This window comes from Gallinula chloropus (assembly GCF_964237585.1).
Source record: "Gallinula chloropus genome assembly, chromosome: 9".
Lineage (NCBI taxonomy): Eukaryota > Metazoa > Chordata > Aves > Gruiformes > Rallidae > Gallinula > Gallinula chloropus.
Window position 1 is genome coordinate 20,997,307 of NC_140094.1, and position 16,222 is coordinate 21,013,528.

The 16,222-nt window shown below is 36.4% G+C and overlaps 1 protein-coding gene across 1 annotated transcript in view; it reads right to left on the minus strand.

Moving 5' to 3' along the window:
• Window positions 1-1,094: 1,094 nt before the first annotated feature.
• ZNF280D (zinc finger protein 280D) overlaps window positions 1,095-16,222 on the minus strand; it is a gene marked incomplete at its 5' end in the record, with an annotated part of 42,616 nt that continues 27,488 nt past the window's right edge. Inside the window, 3 exons of the mRNA XM_084268156.1 lie at window positions 1,095-2,896; window positions 7,935-7,990; window positions 10,401-10,446. Coding sequence (XP_084124282.1) covers window positions 2,260-2,896; window positions 7,935-7,990; window positions 10,401-10,446 — 739 coding nt within the window. The 3' untranslated portion in view covers window positions 1,095-2,259. The remainder of the gene's footprint in view (window positions 2,897-7,934; window positions 7,991-10,400; window positions 10,447-16,222) is intronic.

The window sequence follows — 16,222 nt, forward strand, 5'->3', positions numbered from 1 at the left end:
GATGGTTTAACCCAATGCAATCTAAGTTCTATTTTCTAACTCTACTCAACAGTATTTGGCAAAATTATTATTAAAAAAGAAAATGCTTTAAAAATTCAATAAAAGGACCACTGTGAGGATGTTACAAGCAAGTATCATACAACTGGTTCCAGCTGAACCTAATCTTTTCCAACACCATGTAGCAGAGTGTTATTCAAAAATCTATCATTTGCATGGAAGATCATAAATTGGATGAGACACTAAAGAGATGACTCTGGGTTTAAAAGCAGATACATCCATGGACTCTTTCAGTAACACACATCAAGTTCCATAACTAAGTCCTTTAATCTATCCTCATTGTCATGCTGTATATTTCATAATCTTCCACAAGTAATGCCTGAAGACAGACCAGTTAATCATACCTTGAGTTAACGATTTCACTACAATCTTTAGAGAACAAAGGAATACTGCAGCTTATTACTCTCAGCTTTTTCTTGTGTCTCATTATTTGACTTTCTTAAAGTGGCAGATCTTGAAGAGCTGTTAAAACTGTTCCACTTTTCATTTTAAGTCTTCTAAACCTGCATGGGTGAAAATTAAGATGCAATTCAAAACTTAAGTGATATAACTCTACAAAGTTGGAAGCGAGTTTTGAGATGTTGAGATTGATGGGGTTTAGAGGATGCAACAACTGGGTAGTCTCTAAATGTTACTACTGATGCTGATTAGACTCATTTAGCAGCTGAGCCCAGTTAACCTAGGTGGACAGTGTAGACTTCAGACACATGCTGACAGCCCAGAAAAATATCTCAATAATCTGGAAAAGTCAGCACATCTTACCACAATTCACAGCTACAGAAGGAAGTTTATATGAGCAGACACTTGTTCATTTAATTCTAAAAAACACAAAGAAAAAACCCAAAAAAGCAAACCCACCAAACCAAAACCATCAAAACCCCCCACAAAGAACCAAAATAAATCTCAAATTCACATTTTTAATGAAATAATTTTGAACTGTCACTAGAACTTTTTAGAAAGTATAGGAAGACTATGCCCAAAGTCTCCAGCTAAGCATAAAATTATGGACAAAGACAAAACTTTGTTGCAAATATTTACTCAAAAAGTAATAATTTACAGCAGTACTTTAACAGCTGTTCAAAACATTTAACATTCATTAGAAACAAAACTCTAAGTCAAAAGCACATTCTGAACGTTTCAAATGAAGCAATGAAGTCATAAGAGCAAGCTACTATTATATGTATCTCTACATCTAGCTGCTAACTAGAAGAAAAATAAAACCAAACCAAAAAACCAAACCAAAACCAGCAGCCATCTCTCTGTACACAACTTAAGACTACAAAAAGTCCTGAAATTGCATTGTACTATTCTACTTTATATGCCCTTGTGTCCTTTTTGCAAGTTAGGCAGTAGCAGCTGCAAAGTGGCAGAACGCATGCCAGTTGGTGTTTCCAGTTTGGGGGTTCCCTTCTTTTTGCTGAAAAAGCTTTCTACATTAAACCAGACTTTGGTGTGACCATTCCAAGGGGTCTACAGCTAAGAGTAAGTACAACAATGGTAAAAGCCTAACAGCTACAGTACTTGCAGCAGTATGTTCTACTTTGTACAATGATGTCCGGTGTTTCTGCACAGCCTGCACACTGAAAACCCCACAAATATATCTTTATTGTAATAATTCCACTTTCACTGAAAGTTTATTAAGGTAAGCTTACAGCCTTGCAGGATTACACCTGTACAGAGGTGCATAGATTCATATAATTCTGTTTACATGCTTTTACAGACAGGAATGTGACACCAAGTCCAAAGGGTTATGTTTACCCAGATTACCAGCAAACCAATAGCCATCATCACAAGTGTGCTCCCTTTCACTATCAGAAGTGAATTCATACTGAATTCCACTGTTGAATGATATTCACACTGAAGGATTTAAAAAAATACTTTATTGACAAACAAATTACCTTATCCCCTGGCTAGTTAACTATAAAAATTAGAATTTATTTCTCTTCTCAAATGTTAATCCAGTAAGATATATCACATCCAAGAGACAGAAAGATATATTTGCAAGTGCTACCTTGTGTAATTTAGTTACTTCAGCTGTACGTACACAGACATGCTATCTCCATATGCAAAACTTCCCTTTAGTGCCTCTCCCCCACCCCCACCCCTTTTTTATCTTTAATTAGCATCAATGAGCACACTCATTAGGAATGGTCCATGGTGTTCTTGCTATTGTTTATAACAAACAATAAAATGAGCATAATTTCAGCTTGCTTCATTTCCATCTGTCTTGTTTACAGCTGTTTCCATTCTGTTAGGACTGCTTTCTTTAGAAGTTTCATCTGTTTGTTCAGAGACCTGTCCAGCTTTCTTTGATGAAGGTGTAACATTACCTTTTTGAAGAATTTCAGTAGCTTCATGCTCTAGTACTTCTGATGGAGTCAAAGGCTCCAAGTGAATACTGCCTTGTTCACTAATGTCTGAACTAACAGATTCAGGTTCATCTCTTTTCCTCAAGAACTGCTCAAAACTAACATCTTCACCCAGTGTTAGTTTTAAGTCCCTTGCATTCATTGCTGAAAGTGTAGTTTCATCCAAGCTATGTACTTTAGTCTGCTCATTCGAGATAACATTGTCTGAACTTTGGCAACTTTTCAACTCACTTTCATCATGAAAAGATTTTTGTTTCTCATCTACTAATTGTTTGTTATTATCTGAATCACAACATGCTCCTTTCTCATGCAAAGAATTCTTTGAGCTGCTGTCAGGGAGTTCCAAACTAGGAACACCTTCTCTATTTGACAACGACGAGTTTTCTTCATTCTCTTCAACTGATGCAACTTTTTTAGTTGGATTTTGATTGCATTCCTTTGCTTCATCTGAAGAGTCATGCTCTTGTTTGCTGCAATAAAAACAAAAAAACAACCCCAAAAGTTATTTATATAATAGCTGAAATAAAGCAACATATGGCTGTACTCTGCAAAGTGACACTCCCAAAGCCATGTTGTGGATTTCCTAGTCAGAATTTCTCACAAATTTGCATAGCAAAATAGGCTGAATTTTATTATTAACAGCTGCATTTTTCTTACCTATTTACAAAAGCAGCTTCGTATTTAGCAGTTAAGTAGTGGTATTCTTTAGCTCTTGCACTTCATCTCCAGAAAGGAAGGTTAAGTTGACCCCTTTGTGTGATACACAGAAATTTCCAGAATGCAGTGTTCAGTTACTTTACCTGCACTGCCTCTGTGACACAGATGCAGATACAGCTATTTGGAAACTTCTGTTGATCATGTGCAAGAAAAAGCCAGCTTGTACCTTTATACTGTCATTATACCATCAAATTGACTCTGCAATGCTAATGAGAGTAAAGCAAGAGACAAGCTAACAGTTGCAAATTTAAATTAACTTAAACCTAAAGATTAGTTGAGCTACTACACATTTGGATTCAATGAAAAAGTGAATCTGAAGTAGCATTTTCAGTCACTTTTCAGAGTAAAGCTCTATGTTTGTGAAAGGAAATCTACAGATCAATACTGAGTTACACACATAAAAGTTAAAATCTTACTGGGTAACAAAACTGAAAACCAGCATTTGAATTTTGTAAACAAGCTTATTGTTTAAACCTTGTGTTATTTTAATAAAGCCACATGCATGCAGTGCTTTTGGGTGACTGGGGTGGGGTGTGTGTGGGTGCAATCAGAAAGCTTGAAACTGAACTATAATCCTTCAAATGCTATCTGTACCCACAATAAATCCATATTGCCATATGCAGGTTGCTCCTATATTCATATTCCAGCAGTCAGAATCCTAAGTACTAGTTTCTAATATTTATCTTAATTTGTTATAGGAACACCAGCTTCTGCCATCTTTTCAATGATGGTGCTCATTTTTTGCTGTAAAGATTTAAAATTTAGTAAAAGTCTAATACAATTTCTATCCCCTTCAAAATTCTTCAGCGTGAGAAGTAGCTCAAAGCACCTAAAATGATGGTGACAGACAAAAGAGCACAGGAAGATGGAAGAATAATAGTTGGCCTGATTTCAGATATTGATTCTCTACGTAGAAAATGAAATTAGAAGAAAAGCCTCATGAATTTTTAGAATTTAGAACTTAAAATAGTCTCTGAACAGTGAAATGTAGACAAAAGATGAGATATCACCACAATCTCGATGATATTTCTTGAAATAGTTTTTCTTAATGGTTTCCAATAGTTTATAAAACCACTTTTAGTATTACCTAAGTTACAGACAATTCCAGGACTCTTATAAGGAATGAATTATTTATTGATACTATGCTTCTGATATACTTTTCAAGATGTAAATCTAGAAATTGTTCTAGTAATCCAGGCATCCAAAACAATTCATGTGATTTGCCTGTATGCCAAATGATACTGAGTTTGACAGAAAACAGCTGTTCCAGAAGAGGCACTACATGCTACAAATATTCAGAAGTTTGTTTTCCAGTCTTATTTTCACTTAAATTAATCCAAGAATACTCGATTTCCTACTTCAAATTGAAGTCAGAGGAGTATTTTGAGTGGGGGTAAGACACTGGTCGCATATCCTTGAGTGCTGAAATCTTACCAGTCACTGAAACAGTCACACAAGCCTTTTCATACTGTTATGCTGGTTTTTCATTCAAAAGGAATTAACTCAAGAGACAGGCATACCTCTTCACCAGATTACAACCTGTGTGTGCTACTTCCTTCAAACAGAAAGGTCAGTTCTTTTCCCTGTTTGTTGGGCTATCTACACCAGTGAATGACATTACTGAATATACACATTTCCTAACAATTTTTCTCCTCTCACTGAAACTTTTAGAAAAAGGGAAGAAGGGGTAATATTTGAGGGAAAACTCAAGACTAAGTTCTAGCACAAAAGCCAACGCTTTAGCAACACTCGTCAGCTGTGTGACTGGTCTTGCCATAACTATTCCCAGTTACCTCTTCTATTCCAGAGAAAAAAGCTGAACAGAGCTGTATAAATGCCAGTGAATATTAAGAATGGTTTTCACAGGAAAATCCAGTCAACTCTTTATGGAACTGCATACACATAGCCTGTTAGCTACTACTTTTCAACAAGCACCTTGAGGGGGAGGTGCAGCTGCAGTTCACAGGCACAGTATTAGGTTTTATGTGGCAAGTTTTGAACACATATGCCAAAAAAGTTAAGAAAGGAATGACTAATGCCTCATTAGCACACACAAAGCATGCTGGAAGTCTGAAATGATTACACACACAAGATTCACACCAAGAAACTCTTTAAAAAGACAAATCTGCCCTCAACATAACATCCATCCATCACAATCTCTCATTTTCTAGTAACCAAAACTCCTTGCTTCATCCAAACCCAGCATCTCTCACTCATTTTTGGCAAAACACAGGAAAGCAGGGAGAGAAAGTTGGCAAAAGAATGAAATATATATATATGTTCATGTTATGCAGAAACAAACTCTCAACACCATATCTTCCTGTTTTATGCCAATAAAAGAGCAGAAAAATGAAATTGAACAATTTTTTGTGCAATCACCAGCACTAAAACAGCTGTCCACTGAGATCATTTTAGACTGCTGAGCTCAACAGTCAGTTCACTTAGAACAATTCTCCAATGAAATAATTTAACTTTGCTGATAGCTACATTAAATAAGCAAAACCTAGTAACTGTGATGCACTAAAATCCCACAGTAAAAAGCAAAGTCATATAAGGTTTCAAGAAATCATTCTGTTGCTAAGTCAGCTGTTGGAGAAAGAATAGCCTTCCATCCACTACTAGGAATGAAACATACTCTTACTAAGCTCTGTGCAAACAGTACTGGTTACAGTGTAAGGAAACAAAAAATTAAGGTATCAGAGAGCAGATATTGTAGGAATAACAACTGTACTATACAGAAAGGATTTCAGCCAACAGTTAGAATGTAAAAATCAAACTTTTAATGAAAATTAGCCCGTTTTCTAAAGCATGATAGGAGCCGTGGCCAAACTACCAACACAGGCTATACTAATGAACTAGCTGCGGCATCGTCTATATGAAGTCAGGTTTTAGACTAAGATTACTTCAAGGCAGTAGCATAAAACAGTTCTGAATCCAAGAGATGAGTCTACAGGGTGCAAACATACACCCACACAAAGCTACAGCAGCCTAGAAATTAAAAGGATTCCCTCCTCTTCCATTGTCTAGGAAACCTAACATTGGGGTGCCTAGTGAGGCTGAGTGAATATGGATATGGCTGAGGTTCTGAATAGTTGTTGTTTCAGAATCTTCTGCTGCTCTTTACTACACATATTAATGTAACTTTAAAGTATTATATTCATTTATATCAGTACTTAATATTACTTCAAAAACTATTCAGGGAAAAATTGTACAGCAAGAGAAAACCCACAACTTCTGAACAGAAGAAGTGACATTTACCCATCTGCATGCAGAGTAGCTGCAAAGTATGTGCAAACACACCTTCAGTCTGTTGAAAAGTATTTCCTGGTAGTAAAACTTGTATTATAGCTACATCTACATTAACAGTCTGGTGTGAAAAACTACCATGGCATTGAGACACATCCCTTAATTGTTCTGACATCAGTTTAGTCTACAGAATAGTCCTGGGGTATGCAAACTATATTTGGTTTTGAGGAAAGGGAACTGGAAGCTCTGATCCACAAACACTCCATCTCCTAACACAGCTGAGTCCTTAAGAGTCCAAACCAGCAACAGATGTTCCACAGAGCTTTGAGTATGTGTGCAGTATGGACATTCTTTCCAGGGAACACAAGTCAAAGTAACACCTCCAAACCACAAAGCATTCTCAGAATAAACTTTCACCTACTGCTCTGTTTCTCAAGCTCTAATTACTTACTAATATTAACATTACTACCTTGGCTTAACAACAAAGTGTTTGAGGACTGAGGATACAATACTCCAAGATGCCTGCTTAAGGCCCATAAAGTAGCATTAAATGAAGTTTTAAAACAAAAAAACATGAAAATTTTCTGTCTACTTAAAACTCAAGGACAGGAGATAGTACATCATATTTAATTAGAATGAGTGACTGTTCACTAATCCATAGCTTAAAGACAGAGTTAGCTTTTAATACCTGAAACCAATTAGGCTCAATTCTTAAGCAAGCATTTTAAGTTAAAGTTCAAATTATTTGACCCACACTGTATGTGACTAAAGAGAAATAAAGCAGAAACTTTTGTAAGAAGTAGTAACCTACAGGGAGACTCTGAAACTAGTTTGCTTTTTTAACAGGCAGTATAAAGACACATATGTTTAATACAATCATGTTTTAACAAAGCTTTTAAAGGTTAAATGATAGTTGCACCAACAGTTACAAAGGATCACTAACCTGAACCAGGCATTTCAGGCTGTGCGGTCTGGAGCAATAATTTAACTAAATTTTATGAAATGTAAGTCAGCCCAGAAAATGCACTACAAGAACTGTGGAAGATTTCAATTATTGTCACCCTTCTGCATATTTTTAAAACAGAGCTGTAACTGTTACCTACCCTATTTCACATATTTGCTTGGCTGAAAATTTGACTGAGCATGCTTTCCACAAGTGAGTTTTTTTAAAAACCTAAATGAATATCCAAGAATTAACACTTTATTGTGTATGTTAAAATGGCTTCCCAATTGTCTCAGCAGTACTGAGCAATCTAACTCATGTGCAAAGCTATAAAAAACAATGCTTCTTTTAACAATCTGTACAGTTTATTCAATGTCTAATGAATCTTGACTAATTTGCAGTTTAAGCATTATTATGAATGAATTTTGACACTTGGAAGCTAAATCCTACATATCTTCTTAGGGATGTTATCATTCAGAAGTTTGTATCAGAAAATACATATGAAAATACTAATGAAATACTTTTGCCCCATTACCTGAGAAATAACACAGTGTGTTATTTTGTGTACCTGCTTTCAAGATGCAGCTGATCATTGTATTTACCTTGCAAAAGCTGGTGTTTCTGTTTTTCCTTCAGATAAACTAGGTCTTGAAATTTTCTGTAATAATTAATGATATTTCTTTTATTTTACATTCATGAGCAACTGATTACAATATTAAGCTGTAGAAATAATTTCACAGTGACATTCCCATAAATCTGCTATGTAGCAGAGACTGTGCACTGACCTTCGTACAGACATTTGCAAAGAGTCTTCCAAGTTGAATAAAACACAAAACACAGAAACAAGGCAAAGCATTAAAGCAACTCTCGTAACCTTTTTCATATACATAGCTTATATCCTATTCAATAAGGCATAATTGAATATAATTCTGGACAGCTTTTTATTTGGAGGGGAAAAATAATCTGAACTCAACTTGGATTAGGCTAGCAAACAACACAAAGGAAAAGCAAAGAAGGCAAAACTGGAGATGAGTATATTTACCCAATGAAATAACTTTTTAATTTTAGCAACATGAACAAAGGCAATCTCCCCCCCCCTCCCCTTTTTATAACAGCAGGAAAGAAGTGAGTGAAAGCTGCCATTTGGAAACAGCCACACCAGCATTCTAAAAGCATCCCCTATGCTACGTGGCATTTTACCCATATAACACTGTTGTTCTCATCTAGGAAGCTAAGTGCCAAAGTGTGAAAATAAAAAAAACACTTTTTCTTTTTTTTATCTGAATACAAGCTAATTTTGATTTTAAACTAGAACAGGTCACACCAAGAAGATGAACGTTTTAAATGACTTTAGATCACAAAATCTAAAAGATATAAAACCGTGTAAGCAAGTTGCATAGTTGCAGCATAGTATTTTTGCCCCCATATATAGTCTGTTTTAGTTATAATGAGGCCAAATTATGTATTTTAAAACTGAATGGTAAAGTTAAGCTTACTCTATCTTCTAAGATACTCCTGTCATACTTCATTGTATTTCTGCCTTACAAAACCCATACATGTATGGCATACTAAGAAACACTTTTCAGTTCAAAAATACTGCCCTCTGCTTCCTACTACAAAACCTCCTTCTACATCCATCATCTTCCTCTGTCCTGGCTGATGACACTATCCACCCTGAGTACTACCAAGAAAGGAAGATTTCCTGAGTTACCCAACTTCTAAAGGCTCTTTAACAACTTAAGTCATCTACTTATATTTTTGGTTCTTCAGAACCCCAAGGGTCTGTCCTTTGGCCTCCTGCTGTGCATTCTGACCAAGAGCCACAGTGTCGAGGATCTGGCTGCAGCAAAGTAATAAGCATGCCACAGCACCTTGGAAAAAAACAAGCACCGAACAGCCACTCACTGTTATGAAAGGTCTTGGTTCAGATGTCCTGCAAGCTCAGACAGCTAACACCAAAGTAGGCTATTCTGTCTGCAATCTCCCTTTTTTCCTATCAGCAAGGCTAGGGCATGGGTGTTGGGTTTTCTTTTGTTTGGGTGTGTGTGCATTGGATTTTTTGCCTTATTTTTAAACAAAAGCCAATGTTACAGAACACAATTTTGTGGAGCAAAAAAAAATGCAAGTTCAGCATCTTCTATAAGGCCAAAACACAATATAGGATAAAAAGTAGTATTAAAACCAGAAAACACATCTGAAGTGGCAATGGAGTCTATGGAAGGAAAAGTTGTTATCGTGTATGCTTCAGAATCTTGCTTAATGAAGCTCAATGAAGATAAACAATCTTCTCATTTCAATAACATTGCTTTCGTAAAAAAAACCCACAAGGAAAAAACCCTCACCAACCCCTTGGCATTTTGGAAAGTAGGCAAGCAGTGCTTACTAAAGAAAATATCTTTACGAGTAGGTCTGAGGACTTCCCCCAGTCTGACCAGGTAGGATTTCTGTAACAGACTGCCCTTTAAAAAGGGCAACAGAAAGATCACTTCTTACAGAAGACAATTTTCTTATGTCAGAATCTAAAGATATTTTGGTAAAAAATGAAGACAGCATGCTGTGAGATCATTCAGCTTCCCAACAGAAAGCAGGGGAAAATTTATGTACACACCTATAAACCACAGACCACCTCAGGCCTCAAGTGTAGAGGCACTTGCAAAGATTTTGCACTTCACAGCAGTACAAATATAAAAGCCTCACAGAGTTACAGTTCAAGAGTCAATATTTACCTAGATGTCAGGCTACATTTCAGGTCAACTTTCCAGGTTCCCTGAAGATACATAAGGAAACCAGAACAATGCTTCACTGGGGCCTGCCATACAAATTGACCAGATCTGGACCAGAATGGACTGTCTGCAAACTGGAAAACCTTAAATGTGGCAGACATATTAAAGGTCCTTCCAATGGTGCCGTGTCTTTGCATAGAAGACAACTCTAGATTTTTGTAGCACATGTCTTCTGAACACCATGACCCAGCAGTGTGTGTCTGATCAAAAATAATTGCCCTGGATCTTCAAACTAGTGAAGTTTAGAGCTACTGTTAGACCATGAGGAAAAAAAAAAGACATTACCTCCAACTTAGCTTCTGTCTCTCTAATGGAGATTTCAGTCTTTAACCTAGTGGATAATGAATTAAGATGCAATGTTTTAAAATACTGTAGGGTTAAAATAGAGACAAGGATGAAGATACTCACAGTAAAAAAACAACTTGGTAATCTGCAATAAATTTTAACTTGATACACAAACACACTTCAAAGTTTCAGAAAAGCAGTTCAGAATTTTCAAGTGTTTTATTTGACATAGAGAAATTGTAAAATAAACTTGTTTTATGTAACCTCTTAAATTTATTTCACCTCAGGCAAGTAAAAAAGCAACACATTTATTCTAGTGCTTACTGAAATTCCACAAGAGGAAAAACCTCCTCATGATAAAGGCCTTTTAAACCATGACTGAAGTATTTAAGATGTGAAATGCTAAATTAAGTGTATAAAGCTACATTATGACCCAACAAAAGTGTTCCACAAAACAAGCTCTGTTTTGTCTACCACAACCCAAATAATCATAACATAGCTGCAGTTTACTCTAGGGCAGCTCTGTATCATTGACAGTTGACCTTCAACTAGTACTTAGAGGAGATAGTTCCCTCAAAATACCTACACAGGCACAGTCCATATGTTAGATGAGCTATAAATTATTTAAATTTATTGACTTTTAAACCCACATTAATTAAACAGCTTATCACAACATCACTAAAATTGATTTTTGGGTGTTTATGTAAGAAAATGCTATTGCAAGATAGCAAGTACGTCTCCTACAAAACCTTGTTAAGTCATCAGTTCTAATATGAAGTCTAACCTTCCAAAGGTTTCCTTTAGAAAAAGGAAAAGACTGAACAAAACCCTTAAAATTGCTTATGTCTGTATCTTCTTTGTTGACACTGCATTAAAGGCACATTTAATCTGCTGAAGTATGGTGTTGCCTCAGTTATATTTAAATATCTTATTAATCATAAATTAAATGATTCACAACCTCAGCGAGTCTTAGTGTCTGTCTACAAGATACAAAATACTTGACAGAAAGAACAGCTTTACCACCTTAAATTTTATTAAAATGCATATTAATATTGGGTTGTTATCTACCACATATTTTCCCAACTTAATCCAAAACAGCAATGCTAAGCCCATACTGTTGAAGTATTTTTTTAATACTTTTAGCATACCATAAACACCTTCTAACAGTGATTTTCCAGCAGGTAACAACTTGGGCTATAGTACCATCAATCATTTATGTCTACTAATTACTACATCTTAATTATTTTTATTATTCCAAACTACAAAATAAATTATTGTAAAATAACATAGCTATGATAGCAATGAAGCAATGCTCAATTCACTGTAAGGAACTGCATTAACTAACTGTAAGGAAAATCAGAGTAAATCAAGTGACAATTTTTGAGTCAGGGATTTGACATCCTCCAAACTATTTAATCATGAGTAGCAATGTCAGTAAAAGACAACACAACACCAATATTTAGCTTGCTTCACTGCTTTAATTTCTGTGTAGGAACTTAAGTATTTTGGAAATAGTAATTTGACTAAGAACAGTCACTCCTGAAAGAGCAGGACAATTCAGACACAGAGAATCAGATATTGTATATATATGAGAACAAAACACACTGTTGCCCTTGTCTGAAGAAATGTAAGCTTTGCTACCAAAATAAATAGCTATGAACTGGATCCAGCATCTGTAGATTCTTTTAAATATATTATGAAGATTATTTCACATGCTCAATTCTGATAGATCTCTGTGGCCATGTTTTATAGTTTATAAACTTGACCCAATCTGGCTAGTTTCTTGTTTTGGAAAGTAAAGTGAGCACTGTTTGTAGCACTGAGAGCACCACATCTTGGTTAATACTGTTTCCTATGAATTACTGACACATATTCTCAGTGTTAACTCTGTGTAGAAATAGGTTTTCCTTCTATTTAGCAGAAGCTTTATAAATGGATTCTAAACCCAACTTTACCACTGTGTGATGTTCCTTGCATTTTTATCATACAAGAAAATTTAACTCCCATAGTACTCAACAAAAGCTAAGTACTTTCTGACACCTGTGGACCTACAGTGCTTCTGGAGAGAATATGGCAAAAATAGAACAAAAAACCATAACCACCTCTAAGTACAGCCTGCTGATCCACTATTTTGAGCAATTTTGAAAGCTCTCTATATTCTACATTAAAAAATAGTCTTCCAGGTAATAAAATAAGTGCACCCCATAATTGTTAATCCCCTAAAACTGATCCCAAATTGTAGCAGCTGAGCATAAAATCTCATTCTAAGGGACTGATGTCTCACTGCTTCCCTACCCTCACATAAAGTTAAATATTTGCACACCCAGAGTGCAAATCACGAGCAACTGTCTTCCCAGAGATTATGTGAGCTTCCAACCAAAGAGTTACTCTCACAGCTTATTTGGGTAAGCAGTAGCAAAATATCATCAGGAAGCTTTTGCTAAATGTGCCTTTTTTCTTTTCAACCCCTAACCAGGAGAAGAGGTTCTCTAGTACGACTGCAGCATTAAGAATTTCTAGAACTTCGCTATTGAAGGGTCTCAAGGTGCTTTCTAGCCAGTCAACTGAACTATCCCCAGGACTATAAATGTAAGTTTATTTCACTACCAAAGGAATTATAGGTCTTTGTTGTTTAAACAAAACAAACAAAAAAAGAAAAAAAAAAAAAGAGAGCTCCATCTTTCAGCAGAAATTCCCCATTTTGAAACAGAGTAGTTAAGTAGAGACAGTGTTTTATAAAGTACAATTCTCCCCCAAATGCAGCTGTATGACTTACTGGGAAGGTACACAAGCACACATAGTTAGAGAAGGAAAAGATGCTTCTAAGTTATGGTGTTTTACACTGTTAATGACTGAATGGAATAGGAAAGACTGTCACATTTGTACTACTTGGCACTGTCTCCAGTTTGTCACCTGTAAAATAGGGTTAGCAATGAATATAGCTACATAGTAACTCACTAATATTTTCATGAGTAGTGTTGTTATACACAGATCTGCAGAGTTACAAACATTTAACAGAACAGAAACAAATATTTATTTTCTTGTCAGACAGACTTTCAAAACATAGACAATATGGAATTTGCTCATCAAGCAGGGTTGCCCTGCAACTGCAAGTCTTTTAAGAGCCCATTAATGCAGTGACACTTAACATCCTGAAAGTAACAAAAAGGAGACAGGTTAAGGCACCTACAAATGAAATCTTAATTCTTTGACTACAAACAGAACTGCTTATACCAGGTATATTCACACTCAGTCCTTGTGGATGTGGTCCAATACGATGCATTACTCATGTAACTTTGTAGTCATTGGGACCATCACAGCTATCAAATACAGAGTCAGGCAGGTTTACTTGCATGGTTTAGTACTGGGTTTGTGTTTTGAGTTGTCCACATGAGTAACTTAGCTGAGATCCTCACACAACCAGAAACAGGATGCCAGTTGTTTGTGTGTGACCTATTTACACAACGCTGGCAAATCTGTAGGTAGCTTACAAGCATTTCAGCTGCAAGCCTGAAACTTTAAAAGTGTCTGTAGCAAAGCTGTAAGAGAACCAAATGATAACATTCAAAAGAAGCATTCAAAAGAGGTATAACGCACATAACTTCAAATCAAAGTGTCAATCTAGTGTAGTTTCTGGGAACTTGTTTGAGAGCAGTTCTGAAAGCCATGAAAAGCTGCAATCATATTCCAGTTTTGTTGTTGACAGAAACCTGAATGGAAGGCAAATATCACAGATTCAGCTTCCTCTGAAAGGCAACAGCATGCTCACAATGAAAACACAAACCCACTATGGTTTTTTGAATGCTGTTGTGGTTGATGTCAAAACAGAATTAAGTCCTGCAAGAAAAACCTGTAGTGGGTAACTGATGCTTCAAGTTGAACAGCAGCATTCAAGATGGGACATGGCTTCTGTCAGAAGAAAACAGTAGCAAAAAGAACGAGACTTTAGAGAACTGAGTAAGCGTACAGATGCTCAATCACAAAATATGCATAAGGGACAATGGATGACAGGGTCCTTGCTATTATTTAGTGATACCACAGCAGTTGCAGAAGCTCACTATCACCAAAACTGTTACTGCTTGAATACTAGAAGTGGACAAAAACACCAGTAAAAATTGATTAATCTCAAAGAATTTGATTATGAAGAAAAGGAAGTGCTGCAAATCAAGAACAGCTTGTATTCATCAAAAATCATCTCGTAACTCAGAGGTTATAACAGTGAGTGATCTCAAAGTAAGATTAGCTCTATCTATTAGGTTGCTTGGAAGCTAGTAAATGAGAGATTCAACCAAGACACATATCCACTGTGAGCAGGAGGTTGAGTTTGGAGAAATACTAGATATTCATTGTGACAAAAGGAAAGCTCATCACATATCCAGACAGCCTGTTGATGGATAAACTTGCCATAGATAATGTAGAACTAAAGATGAAGTCGGAAGCAGTGAAATCAAAAGTGGCAGATGTCTCAGCAGCTTGAGCAGAGCATCCTCGAAGATGAGATGATACCAAAAGAACAAGGTGTGAATGAACTGTGGCTGCTCCACCCTCAGAATCAAGGCTCAATCAGTCTATCTGCTTCCATCACATGCTTTCCTCCCACAATATTTAGGAGATTAAAGACGCTTGGCTACCAGAGCAAAGCAGCTAATAAATCCCTTTGGCCAAGATTCAGTTTATGCTGTTACATGTGACAAAAGTCATTCAAAGCTATTTTGCCACTATATGCTGTAAAGTTATTGGCAGACCAAAATGCAACTTGAATATTAAATAGATGGAGATTCACATGTTTTAGTGAGCACCCAAAGACAATGACCAAGCCCTTCTATTTCAGAAGCTGGGATCACATTCAGAACAAAATGGGCTTTGCTGTCAACACAGATATATCACGATTTACACACTACTCTAGCTTGGGATGGTATCAATAGACTTGAGGAGCAAAGAAACACTGCAAATGAGCAGCAAAGAAACACTGCATCACGTAAGTGAAACTCCTGGTAAGCCTCTCTTCAAAGGAGTGTAGCTCCCCAAAACTGCAAGTCAATGCTGCAAAGCAGAGAACGTTATCACAGAAGGGCCTTTGCCAGACTACACAATATTGGGAGAAAAGACCAGACCTGCTGCCTAAAAGATGCAAGAAGAGAGTATCATAGCTTCAATGCATGAAGAAAAAGGTAAAGGTCTGGTCAGATCCTTGTTCACTTACATACCAAATTACTCCCAAGCTGGACTGGGTTCAATTTTCTGGTCCACAATGATGTATCAGTGAGCCAAGGCAGTATAGGATACCTGCTCACTTTCAACTCCCCTGCAACAAAAATGTCTGCTGTCAGTTCATTTAAAAAATGTTACTTGTTGCGCAAAGCAGAGAGTTGAGCATTAGAAGAGTACTGGCATAATTATTAAGCCTTAGTCCCTCAGCACAAAGTGGATCACTGAAACAAGGCAACTTTATGTGGAGTAAAAATTTTCAGAGCAATTCCTGCTGGAACATCTCCAGGTAGGTTATCTGTATTACTAATGGCAGGATTCTGGTCTTGAGACAGTCTCATCAATACTACACAGAGCTCACATAACATGTCTGCTCATTAGCAATGAAGAGCCGTCTTAGAACACAGAGTTTGATATATAATAAAAGATACCATCTGGCAGATGCAAGAGAAGATCCAAAAGCATTCAAGACTGTAAGTATCTGACACTGTTTCTGATGATGAAATGATTCTGAAGAGCCCCATAAACAAGTCATACCTCACTGAATTAAAGGCCAAAGAGCAGGAAGAAATTCTCACAGATCATTGAGAAACTACACAGAAAGTTATGAATAT